The sequence below is a fragment of the Anabrus simplex genome, chromosome 3 (assembly GCF_040414725.1).
Source record: "Anabrus simplex isolate iqAnaSimp1 chromosome 3, ASM4041472v1, whole genome shotgun sequence".
Lineage (NCBI taxonomy): Eukaryota > Metazoa > Arthropoda > Insecta > Orthoptera > Tettigoniidae > Anabrus > Anabrus simplex.
The window spans coordinates 42,223,813-42,237,482 of record NC_090267.1 but is presented as its reverse complement, the minus strand read 5'-3'; the positions used below and the strand labels follow the sequence as shown (position 1 = coordinate 42,237,482).

At 37.1% G+C, this 13,670-nt stretch overlaps 1 protein-coding gene across 1 annotated transcript in view; it reads right to left on the bottom strand.

Annotated features, from left to right (window-relative positions):
- Positions 1 to 13,670, bottom strand: part of LOC136866636 (nose resistant to fluoxetine protein 6) — a 278,908-nt gene that overhangs the window by 26,349 nt on the left and 238,889 nt on the right. Inside the window, exon 11 of the mRNA XM_068226571.1 lies at positions 9,657 to 9,799. Coding sequence (XP_068082672.1) covers positions 9,657 to 9,799 — 143 coding nt within the window. The remainder of the gene's footprint in view (positions 1 to 9,656; positions 9,800 to 13,670) is intronic.

Sequence of the window (13,670 nt, the reverse complement as noted above, 5' to 3'; positions counted from 1 at the left end):
CTGGTAAGATTCTGTCATCTAAGGTGGAATATTGTGTGAATACAGTCAAGGCATTCTCGCTCTTAATAATGTATGTGCTGCGGGTCAGTATATCTCCAAAAATATTATCACATAGGAGGTTTTGTCCCGCCAACGACGATATGTATAAATGGCAAGTGTGTATTAGCAAGCTAAGGCTAATTTAAGGGTATATGCTTTTAGAAAATAATGGTGGATCGGTATGTAAAGTGGTGGCTGTAGATATGAAACGATGCCAATTAATGGTAATTGGAGTGGAAGTGGATGTTGATCATTCTTGTTATTGCAAAAGTGTAGTGCACCAAATGGTTCAGTGTAGTCTTGATTGATGTGATCGGGTAATAGATGCAAATTACATTTGTAAGGAGTATTGTATACAGAAGGGAGATAGTATAGTGATTAAGTGTAATCTTACGTAGTGGTCAAATGTGATTATAAGCACCAAGTGGAAACAGGAAGGTAATGAAGGTCACAACTCAGCAGTAATGCGAGGATGGCTGGGCAGCAAGTGATAGTAGATTCAGCGAGGAGAGGTAGGTGTGGAATGTAAGGTCTTACTGTGTCAGTCAGACGAGGTGAAGGCGGACTTTGTTCCCCGTATGAGTGCCCTTGTAACAAGAGGTCGATGAGCCGTTCTGCCTTAGTTCACTTTATTTTGTCATTTGCCCTAGTTATCTTTGCCTCTTTGCCTTATGTTCATTTAAATTATTGCACTAACTTGGCTATCGGTTCTCCAAGAGGGAGATGCCCGTGGGCCAATTGGCAGTAATTCATTTAATGATATTTTAGTTATTTTGTGAGAATATGTTCTATGTGTATCTTAGATAATGCCTGTCTAGGTTGGGCACTATTATTTTTTCTCCATTAATGGATCAATAAGGTAGAAATACTGTAGATCTAGAGAAAAATAAATAAATAAAGAAAGAAAGAAAGAAAGAAAGAAAGAAAGAAAGAAAGAAAGAAAGAAAGAAAAAGAGAATAAAGAAAAGCTTCTTCCTCTTCACTTTCATTAAATACTACATTCATTTTATTCCAAATTAGCAGTGAAGAGGGGTTCCTCCTCTGGCTTGGAGGAACAATATCTCTCCAAGTCAGATAGATTTTTCCGCCGCTAGTGTATTGAATTAAGATTCTCCGACTCATCGGGTATTCCTAGGAAACAGATTAGTTAAAAGGGCATAGGTTTTGCCCTGGGAGTGCCCAATATTCGACCCCCTCCCCACTGAAAAAAGACGAAGAGTGTTCACGGATCACGGCTGTCTGCGGCTTTGATCATTCCAGCTCTGGAACTTTGGACTGTTAGATCGGCAGCGTAGTCCTGTTCGTTAAAAGAGAAAATATGTGGTTTTTAATTTGATCGAGTATTTCATTGAAATCATTTCATTTAATCGCGCCATTAATACCGACGTCATTGTAATGGCGTATGTTCATATCAGTGGGGAAAACCACTAAGGCAGTCTTTCTGAGGATGTAAAAATGCAGGTGGAGAGTGAATGTGTGTCATTATAATGAAAACTCCACAACCTGATTGTGACTGATGGTAGGCAAGCGGGCCTACCATTACAATGAAAATTCCCTTACTCAGTCTTCATATGAGAAAATACGTTTGGTGACTTCCCCCTCTCTTTTCTAGGGTAACGTTAAGAGCAATGCAATTTAATACAATCTTGCTCACAACGCGTACACTACCTAACCTAGAATTCTGTATACAATGTAAAATTCCGTATCGAAGCACAAGAACATCAGCTAGTTAACCATATATGTTTCGACCCATTTTATATTCAACTTCAGTGGAAACTAAGTCTTAAAACATAATTCAAATTAAACACTATTTCTAAATGAACTATGTAATATGCGGCTTATTAAAGTATTGCAGTGGTGTCCTGGTGAAATATTATTGTCGCCTAATTAAAATTACTGTCTTGAGATGGAATCCCTTGTCTTATATATATAAATGCTAGCAGTGACCCGTAGCTTCGCTCGCGTGGACTTCGTAATTTCAGAAAAGCAATCTTCCTCGGTACTGTTCTAGGACATTATCTGAAAAACCCTAAAGTATAAAAACTCACCATAAAATTTAGTTTCATTTACCCTAGAAACTCTTTGTAAACCACGTTTGTGGTATTGCCTTTTGGGGAAAAGGTGACCATGCGACACAGAAGTTTACATGTGAGAAACAGTTTTCTCTCAGGTAGAAAAATATAAATTTAATTTTTTTATTTATAAAGAAGATACCAAATATCTATTTAAACGTCTGTAACATATTCGTTTTTGAGATATAAGTAGAACGAACAAAAAATTCAAACTCTTTCTTCTCTCACCCACACCTTAAGTGGAATTTTCGAAAACAAAAAATACGTATTTCTTTACTTTTAAAGGAGACTACAAATACCAGATGTTCACGCCTGTAACATCTTCGGTTTTTGGGATATCAGATTCCTAATAACAATTATTCAACCCCCTTTTCAGTCCTTTTAAACCACCCACCTCAAGTGGTATTTCAGAAAAGGAAAAAATATACGTTTACATATTTTTAAACAGATTAAAAATACCAGTTTTCACATTTGTAAATGTTAATTTTTTAGATATACTCTAGATATGCTTATTTTTAAAATTCACTCCCTTTTTCAGTTCCTCATAGATGGATTTTCTGAAAATAAATTATCTATGTTTCTTCATTTTAAAAGAGATTCCAAATACCTATTTCAACGTCTATAACATCTTCAGTTGTTGAGATATAAGTATCCCCATTATAGGAATTCAAACCAATTTTCAATCCTTCTCCCACCCCCACCTAAATGCACTTTTCCGATAGTAAAAAATAAAAAATAAATAAAGGATATTCAAAATACCAATTTTCACGTCTTTAAAATCTGCTGTTTTGAGATATAACGATGGCCTAGAATGAGTACCTCGTATCTCAAAAAGTTCTTCCTATCCAATATTTCCCTTAAGACTGATCACGCCTTCCAGCCACATTTGGATATGCATTCCATCAGAACAATGTTCGTTGGGTTTATTTTCCTATGCAGATGAGTAAAGGAAAATGAAACTTATGAAAATTATACTCTAGTAAATATGTCACGCAGACATACTTTCCTATAGCACGGTACGGTAAGGTTCATTTTCCTTCACACGTCAGCATAGGAATAAAGAACTCAACGAACATTGTTCTGATGGACTGCTTATTCATGTGTGGCTGGGAGGCGTAACCAGTCTTGAGGGAAATATTGGATATGAAGAACTTTGTGAGATACGAGGTTTTCATTCTAGGCCATCGATAAGTACCTCCGAAAAACTTCAACTCCTTTTTCACGTCTTTACACCCCCTTTAAGTGCCTTCTCCGAAAACAACAATAAAACATGTTCCTATATTTTTAAAAGAATCTCCAGATATCAAGTTACACGTCAGTAAGATGTAGGATTTTTACATATGCTGTGCATATACCGGTACTCATTTTAAAAATTTACCAGCTTTTTAATTAGTTTCACCAACTTAGGTGGATTTTCTGAAAACAAAAAAAATTCATTTCCTTCATTTTAAAGGAGATTCCAAATGCCAGTTTTTACGTCTGTAACATCTTCAGATTTTGAGATGTAAGAATCCTCATGAAAAGAATTCTACCTCCTCTTCACTTCTTCACACACCTCTCCCCTCTAAAGTGAACTTTCAGAAAAAAGGATACGTGTTTCTTTATTTTTAAAGGAGGTACAAAATATCAACTCTCACGTCTGTAACATATTTAACTTCTGAGATATAAGAATACTCATAAACAGATTTCAACACCTTTTTAAAATATTTTCACCGTCCACCTAAGTCGATTTTCCCAATACAAAAATTACCTGTTCCATTATTTTTAGAAGAGATTCCAAATACCAATTTTCACGTCTATAATATCTTTCATTTTTTAGATATAAGTATCCTCATACAAAAATTTCAACAAATTTTTCAATTCGTTCATCCCCCTAAGAGGGTTTCTAGAGAAACAAAATAATACGTGTTTCTTTACTTGAAAATAGATTCCAAATACAAATGTTTATGTCTGTAACATCTTCATCTCGTGAGATATATTTATCCTCATACATAGAATTCAACTCCTTTGTCAGCCCCCTACTCCCGTTAAGTTGATTCTCCCCACCCAAATGCGTGTTTATTTACTGTATAAATGAGATTCCAAATAACAATTAGCATGACTGTAACATCTTCAGTTTTTGAGATATATGTATCCTCATAAAAATAATTAAACTCCTTTATTCACCCCCACCCCCAAGTTGACCTTCCCCCAAAATTCGTTTTTCCTTATGTGTAAAGGAGATTACATATGCAAGTTTTCACGTATTTGATCATGATATACAGTAAATATCGTCATCAAATAATCAATTAATTTTTCAATTCTTGCACCCCCTTTAGTGGATATTTCGTAAACAAAATAATAGATTTATATTTGTTTTTAAAAGGGATTCCAAATACCAATTTTCACGCCTGGAACGTCTTTAGTTTTAGAGATATAAGTATCCTCATACAAATAATTCACCTAATTTTTCAATTATTTCAACCCCCTGAAGAGGATTTTCCGAAAACGCAGAAATACGCATTTCTTTATTTTTAGATGAGACCCCAAATATCTATTTTCACATCTGTAACATCTTCAGTTTTTGAGATATAAGTATCCTAATGAAAAGAATTCAACTCATTTTTCACGTCGTTCTGCCCACCTTCTTAAGTGGATAATCCGAAAACAAAAGAATATTTGTTTATTTTCAAAGGAGATGTAAAATACCGATTTTAACGCTTGTAAACTTCAGTTTTTGATATGTAAGTATCCTCATAATTATAATTCATAAATAATTTTTCCACTTTCTTTCACCCTTCCCCTTAAGCGAATTTTCAGGAAACAAAAAGTACGTGTTTTTTTGTTTATAAAGGATATCTCAAATACCCATCTTCAGTTTTGAAATATAAGTATCCTCATAAAAATAATTCAACTCTCCCCACCCCCCACTACCCCGCTAAAGTGACCTTTCAGAAAACGAAAATTGGTGTACCTTTATTTATAAAGGAGATTTCAAATACCAATTTTCACTATGTAACGTTCTCAGATTTTGAGATATAAGTGTCCTCATGAATAGAATTCAACCCCTTTTTCAGTCCTTCTTAACCCCTCCGTATTAAGAGGTTTTCCGAAAACTAAATAATAAGCGTTCCTTTATTTTTAAAGGAGATTGCAAAAACCAATTTTCACGTCCGTAACATGTTAAATTTTTGAGATATACTGTAGATATGCTGATTTTCAAATTTCAACCCCTTTTTCCCTTCCGCTTAATTGTACTTTCCGGAAACGAATTATGCCTGTTCCTTTACCTTTACAGAAGATTCTAAATACCAGTTGTCATGTCTGAAACATGTTACGTTTTTATATATACTTTAGATATACTCATTTTTATAATTCACCCCCTTTTCTCACACCCGTTCACCTCCCCTTAACTGGATTTTCTAAAAACGAAAAAGTACGTGACACCTTCAGTGTTTTTGTTAAATACAAGGTATTCAACAAATTTTTTACCTTTTTCACTCTCCTTAAGGGGATTTTCGAGAACAAGAATACATTCTTCTTTGCTTTTAAAGGAGAATGCAAATACAAATTTTCATGTCTTTAAACTCTTCAGTTTTCGAGATATAGATACACCCATTTTACAAATTCAACCCCCTTTCTACCCTCTTAGTGACGGAGTAACCAAGAAACCTCCCTTAGTGAGCACCTGCATTAAAATGTGAATGTATCCCCAAAATTTCATTCCATTATGTCCAGCATTTTTGGCTCGGTGATGACGAATCAGTCAGGACAAGTTGTTAATATATTTGTAATTAGTAGACTCAAAATCTACTGGACTGATTTCGCTGAAATTTTCACAGTTTGTTCTTATTACATCTGAGAGGGATTATGAAGTGGTTTGAACGAAATCTGATAGGTAGTTGTATTATTATGAGTGATTTTATGTAATTTTATTAAATTGCAAAGCCTCACCAAGATTGAATCGACTTGATGGACAGATTGTTGCTAGGCCACAGCAGCTTACGCTATATCCTGATAGTCCGTTAAGAAATGCTGTATATAGGAGGATGGGAACACGTCACAATGGTTTATAAAGTACCATCCCTTTCTAGGAGCTCCATGAATGACCGTGGCTCTTATTTGAAAATAGCAATCCAACATGCCGTGATCGAGACGTACTTTCAATACAGGACCAACTTTAATAGGCCTGCCCATTTTGAAGAATGTAGCTCTCTATTAGATGTGTAAAATATTTAAGAAACTGTGGAACATATAGAATATCAAGAGTGGAATGACACGAGTTATCAGCCACTCCTAACGAAGAGCAACTGGAGGTTCCCAACGAGCAAAGGCGAGTCAATGTAATCTATCTATAGATCTATATACATCAATGTCATTGTATGTGGATATTTAAGTATTATCTCCTAAACCACTGGAGTGATTTCAACCAAATTTGGTACACTTGTGACTTAGTATCATAAGACAAACTTCGTGGGGCAAAGACACCACAAGCACCCTTAAATGCGAGTGGGGGGGCGAGTGGTGTTTTATAAAAATAATCGATAATAGCAACGAATCCATATTCTGGGTCGCTGCGATGAATAGTGACACTCCGGATATTTGAAAGTCGAAGTTCAGCCCCCTTTGGTGTGGGGAAGGGGAAGTGAAATATAAAATAATCGAAAGTAGCGTCGAATCCATAGCTCTCGGGGTCGCCGTGATGAATAGTGACACTCCCGATTTTGTATCCCTTAGGGGTGGGGGTCGAGGGGGAATTGTAAAATAATCGAAGATAGTGTTTATTCCATTGCTTTTGGGGTCGCTGAGATGAACAGCAACACTCTGGATTTTTAAAGTCCAATTTTAGCCCCGTTTGGGGCGGGGCCGAGTGAGATAAAAAAATAATCGAAAGTAGTGTCGAATCCATAGTTTTCGGGGTCGAAGAGATGAATAGTGGCACTGCGGATTTATTAAAGTCCTTTTTCAGCCCCCTTTGCGCTGCGGACGACACTCCGGATGTTGTATAACTCCAATAATAATAATAATAATAATAATAACAATAATTTGTTGCATGGATCATGTGAGACGAACGGGACACAGATTATACAACAGGACAAGAAAATTATTCATAGAGAAAGGAATATACAGCTGTGTGCAATATGTCCTGAATAAAAACATTTTCACGATTAACTGAAACTTTTGGGACACGTACATTTACCGAAAGAAAATACAATTTGTGTGATTTATACACATTATTTTCATTCTCATTAACACACATTTCAATATTTTTATGGCCTATGTCAACCAATTAAACTTAAGAATTGAAACATATCACTGGTGTACTGCTCCTTCACAGGACTTTTGGCTCGTTTAAATAGTGTTGTATCAATGTTTTGTACTATCGTTTGCGTACTGGCAAGTCGCAAAGTACATTTTAAGTTTTCATCGTGAGCCTACTTCTGTGTCTAGATTTACAAATATTCATTCTGCGAGCCACTGGCCTTCAGTACGTATTACGTCATCCACTTCCCCTAGTTCTTCCCCTACTTGCTCGCTAAGCTGCTCTCTTACCTCGAAAGCGGGGAGCAAACTGGCTCCGACGGCATTTTGCTCTCGCTTGACGATGCCTTGCTAAGAAGAATAGTAATACTCGGGATGTCGCTGAAGTCCGTCTTCAGCCCCCATCAGCATGGAGATGAGAAGGGATGGAAAGTAAATTGCCCATAACGACCGAAATTACGGATGTATAAGTGTTTCTTCCAACGTATCCCTCATACAAAATTGGTACACATATTTCTTACTATCTAAAAAAATACTGTTGTGTAAAACACCCCTAGCACTAGTAGCGGATGGGGTGAAATATGAAAATAAACGAAAATGACTGATATTAATGTCGAATACCATCATTTACGAGGTCGCTGAGTTGAACTGTGATACTTTGGATGGTTAAGTCTTACATATGGGTGTATGTGTAGCTCTCAACGAATCTTGGTACACATATGACCATCTGGAAGAATAATACTATGGAGATAAAACATACCAACCCCCGCTGGAGGTGGGGAATGAGAGGAGATGGCATTTTAAAATAATAGATAATAACCGATATTAAAGTCTAATCCAATGTTTATGTGTCGCTGAGATGAATTATGACGCTCTGAATACCGTTTAAGTCCACGTTCAGTCTCCATTGAGACGGGAGGAAGAATGGGGTTTGATAGTAAATAGTCTAAAATGACCGAGATTAGTGTCGAATTCACAATCCACTGCTTTTGGAGTCACAAGGCTGAATGGTGACAGTCTCAAAGAGAGTTTAAATCGTGTAGATCATACCTACAGCGCGACTAATACATACGTGTAGTTACCCCTTATTAATTTTTTGAAAGGATCACATACTTCCCAGTCAATTTGAGCTTGCACAAGGATACATTTTTACTTGATGATTAAATAATCGAAAACTTGGAATGAAACACATATAAATAACTCTAAAGCTTCATAATTGATGTTAAAATCAATATCCCAGAAAGGAATTCTATAAAAATTCACTTCGCACATAACTAACTACTAATACTAATCTTAAAAAGTAAACATTCAAAAACCAATCGGGCAAGTCCGAGTACTACAGTTAGTATATATATATTTCCACTGAAAATAACTGTAAAATGGTTCGAAACATGTATGGTTAATGTAGATATATCATCTTTAAAGATGTTTTATACTACAATATACTGAATAGGAGATTTTCTTATTTCAATTGATGTAACTGACAAACTTGGTACGGTACACAGAAGTGGAAGATGCTTTAAGATGGAACAGTAATATGATACACATATTTAAACAAAATACAGAAAACATCTTGGAACCATAATTACAGGCATTTTGTTTATGTAATAATCCTCTACATCGCCTTCCAGCTGTATAATAAAAACACTCCAAAATAGGTCCAAAGTAAAAACATTTTCCAAATTGATAAACTTCGCTTCTTCTGACGGCTTAGCCCTCTCCTCTCTGTTTTTAGTTTTTGTTTTTACTCACTACTCGTTTTCAACCAGCAATCCATATTTCTTGTTGCTGAACAGCGTATTGTTCGTTTTCAGTCCCAAACAAACTGTTGCTGAATGAGTAAGGCTCTAGGGGGCAGTGAAGCTAACTTATGAAATAACTCACATTCTGACGGAAAGATAGACCCACAGCAACAAAAACTGATCAATGTACCAATGCTTTCACGGTCCGTAATTGTAGACATGCCAATGTTAGATATTTTGATAAAACACGTCCGAAACAAACATCAGTTTGCATATTATTCAAAAGATGGTGAGAGAAATCTGGTACACATGTTACAAAGTTCATAACTATTATAAGGTAATGTTTAAGTAGGAACGCTAAAACTCAGTGGAAGAATAGCGAAATTAAATTAGATCAATAAAGCAAAGCAGAAAGTTAAGGCACAAAATCAGGAGGTATACTCTACTGAATGAAGTTAAGCAGGGGGCATACGGCGAATCCTCACGTGTAGGCTTGACTACAGCACTACGTACACTACGGGCAGTCTGGTGAAAATAAAATGAATAGTCAACTTTTACTTACTATATTGTCGTCACTCAGGTAGTTCAGAGTTTGCACGCTGCCCATCTGAACCATCACTACGGTAATGTGGACGAGATACATGGAGTAAGTGAGTCTGCTCAGAGGCTGGAACCATGGCCAGGAGAGAAATGAATCGATGACACCTGGAAGAGATGAGAGTTAAATTCAGCCAAACACAAAATGAATAACCCGAGAATCTTGTACAATATGCAATGGCTTCTAAATATCAGCGGTAAAAGGTGTAAATCGCGGTCAGGTTGATCAGCCACCTGATGACAAGGCAGTAGGAAGACAATCATACTCGCCTGAGAGTAAACAAAGAGACCGGCGTGGAGCAAGAACCAGACTGTTCCACTGATTCGTGCAGAATAGTAATGGGAAAAATACAGTCCAAGATTGTTTTGTTATATCTGCGGGTAGTTGGAACAGTCTGGGTCTTACAGAGGCTATCATTCACTATTCATCTGCTGGGAAGTTAGTAGCCACCTAAAGCTGCTATACAAAGCAGCTAATTGTTTATTTTGGGTCTCCAGAATTATTTATTTATTCCCACTCCACGTCCCATCCTTCAGTACCGGAATGAAGAACCTCTTCCATATTCTTTACTCCCGGCAATCTCTCACCCAAAGGTCCATCTTCGTACGTAATCCAGCTATGTTTAATACCTTATCTATCCATAAGAACCTAGATATTTTCCTATCGTATCTTTCCTTCTGTCATAATATTTCTCATATAACTTAATTGTCCTTGTTTTTCCCGTTTCTTCTCTTCTCTTGCTTACGCCGTTCGTACTTAAATGTGTAATATAGGATTGTGCAGTTTTTACTGTGTATATTTGCGTCCTTTGTAAATATTTGTTTATCTTTCATTTTAGATTGGTAAATATCTCGAATGTTTGTAATTCGACGTTTTGCTTTCTGATCATTATAAATAAATAAATAGCAATAAATAAATAAAAAAATAATTAAATAAATCTAATACAGGATGTTAGTAATTCGACGTTATGCCGTTTCTGATCTTGATAAATAAATAAATATATAAAAATAATAAATAAATAAATCTTATATATATGCATGGATATTTGTTTGTTTTATCATATCCTTTAGGCTCAAAAACTACTGTACCGATTTCGCTGAAAAATTTATACTTTGTTCCTATTACTCCTTAGGTGGTTATGGAAGTGGTTTGACGTGTAACGTCTTTACCATTCCCTATATTTAGGCCCTTAGGTACATCGCAATTGGCTAATATAGGCGCAATATCGAATCTATCATAAAACACTTGAATAATAAAGTCAAGAAAATAGAATAAATACGATTTATTCTTCTCCTTTATATATCATTCAATTTCAATAAATGAATTCATTCCTGAGAAAAAATAAATATCATTCCTTATATCATTCCTAATTAAAAAGATAAATATTTCAAATTTCAAGCGATATTTCTAAAATTATTCTTTCTGCGGCAGCAACGCACAGAGTAATACAGCTAGTAAATAAATAATTCTTCACCTAGCGTTTTCTTAAATTATTCCAAGGAACTTGGAAATTAATCGAACATCTCCCTTGGTAAATTATTCCATTTCCTAATTCGAATTTCTTTAAACGAATATTTGCCCCAGTTTGTCCTCTCGAAATCCAACGTTATCTGCATATTGCGATCGTTCTCACCCTTAAAAATACCGCTGAATCTTATTCGTCTGTCTGTCAGGTCATCAACCCAGAGGCTGGTTGGATCCTCAAATAGCGACACCAAAGGTTATGCGGTTATAAGGAAACCGCAAAAACCAATGGCAGCACCAAAATGAGGCGTACTAGGCAAGACGAGGAGTGAGGTAGTTTGCCATTGCTTTCCTCACTGGGTCAGAAAGTGCTATTGCAGCACGACTGACCCTATGAGCAACACCTTTCATAACACTCAGATGCACTAGTCGTGCTCTGAATGTCAATACTCAGCACCACCCATACCCCAGCAGCTTCCATATTGTCACAGCCATGGATGAGACTGGGACTTCGGTGAAAGCTACACTTTACTCTGGCCTGTGCCAAGGGATGGATACAGAAGTACTGTATCCATCAAGAAATGGCAACAGGCAACTTATTCGTCTACTAATATCATTGTACGGATTCTCTTCACTGACCGCTCTGAACACAGCGCTTAGCACAGCACCCCTTCTCCTTACTCCCACGTTAGCCCGGCCCATTTTGTGCAACTTTTTCTAACACTACTCTTTTGTCAGAAATCACCCAGAACAAACGGTGGTGCATTTCTTTGAATCTTTTATAGTGATCGTATGAAGTAATATTGGTACGGGTTCCATACGTTGTGACCTTAGTCCGATTGTACTCTTACCAGAGACTTATACGCCATCTCTTTTACATCCTTACTACTACTCTAACTAACCGTACAGGTAGGTTTGGTAGACTCAAGGAAGAATACCATTGAGAAAATCTCGAACCTAGAAGATCTAAAGCTCGCCTATGTGGTCTTTATACGTGCTACAAGAGAAGGGTTGACGGGAGTAATATAAGGAATAAGTTGTAACCTGCATCGACCGCACCAAGTGGCGGTGCGGTTAGGGGCGCTCAGCTGTGAGCTTGCGTCCAAGTGATAGTGGGTTCGCACCCCACTGCCGACAGCCCAGAAGATGGTTTTGCCGTAGATTCTCATTTTCACACCAGGGGAATGTAGCGGTTTTTCCTTCATTATAGTCACGGCTGCTTCCTTCCCACTCCTAGGCCTTTCCTATCCCATCGTCGCCATAAGGCCTATATGTGTCGGTGCGATGTAAAGACAATTGAGGAAAAAAGAACCAACCTCGCACTTATCGAGTTTACCAGGAGAGTTGGCCTGGCGTTTAGGAGCGCGCAGCTGTGAGCTCGTATCCGGGAGATAGTGAGTTCGAACCCCACTGTCGGCAGCCCTGAAGGTGGTTTTCCGTGGTTTCCCATTTTCACACCAGGCAAATGATGGCGCTGTGCCTTAATTAAGGCCATGGCTGCTTCCTTCCCACTCCTAGACCTTTCCTATCCAATCGTCGCCATAAGACCTGTCTGTGTCGATCGAAGTAAAGCAAAATAGCAAAAAAAAAAAAAAAAAGCACTTATCGAGAAGTGATCACAAGCATAAAATTAGGGCCAGAAGCCAGCATACTGATGTGGGAAAGTTTTCCTTCATAAACAATATCATAAGGGATTGGAGTAAATTAACTGCAGCAGTCTTTGACACGTTCCCTCCCGGCATCAGAACGTTTAAGGAGATCGTAAGTGCTCGTGTAAAGTGAAAAGTAAGGTTGTTAATGGCGGACACTGAATTTGCGATTTTCTGCTGGATTTATAAATTTAAACTTGTGATATTTTCTTTCCATGGAATTGCTTGTTGTAATTTTGTTGTTGTAGAAGTATTTGTAGCTTTATTATCACACTATTGTAAGTGATCATTGCTATCGGAATATTTCCTAATTGCAATGTATTTCTTAATATTAATAATAATAATAGTTGAAACCCCTCTCAACCTTCATTTACAACCTCGTTAACGTGATTACCTCAATGAATTACTTTTCTTACTGTACCAGGCGTACACCTTCCACGGCAAATCAAACTATGCGCCTTCTCAACAATGGCCATCTATGATAGTGATTAAGAACAATTTCAAGACCTTCTAAAACTTTCTTCTTCGATAGTTCTATGGAAAAAGCATATATTTTCTAGCAATATCTGGTGAGCTAAGTCCCAGTCCACCACCAGAGAAAGTTAATTTGTTATAGTTGGTCAACCCCTTTTCTGTTCATTTTATGTGTCGACGTTGTCAACACTTCACCTGGTTCCTCCTCTAATGTAATCTGCCCACCACATGCCTGTAAGTAAGTTCTCTAACCAATGGGATCATGGGAGAGTGTATAGAAATGTAACCTCTCAGCGTTCTGAATTCTAATATAGTCTAGAACTTTCCCCTGAGGACAGCGCTTTAGGGCCGTCTCATCCGATTTTCTCCGGTGATTAAGAGTGCGACTTGA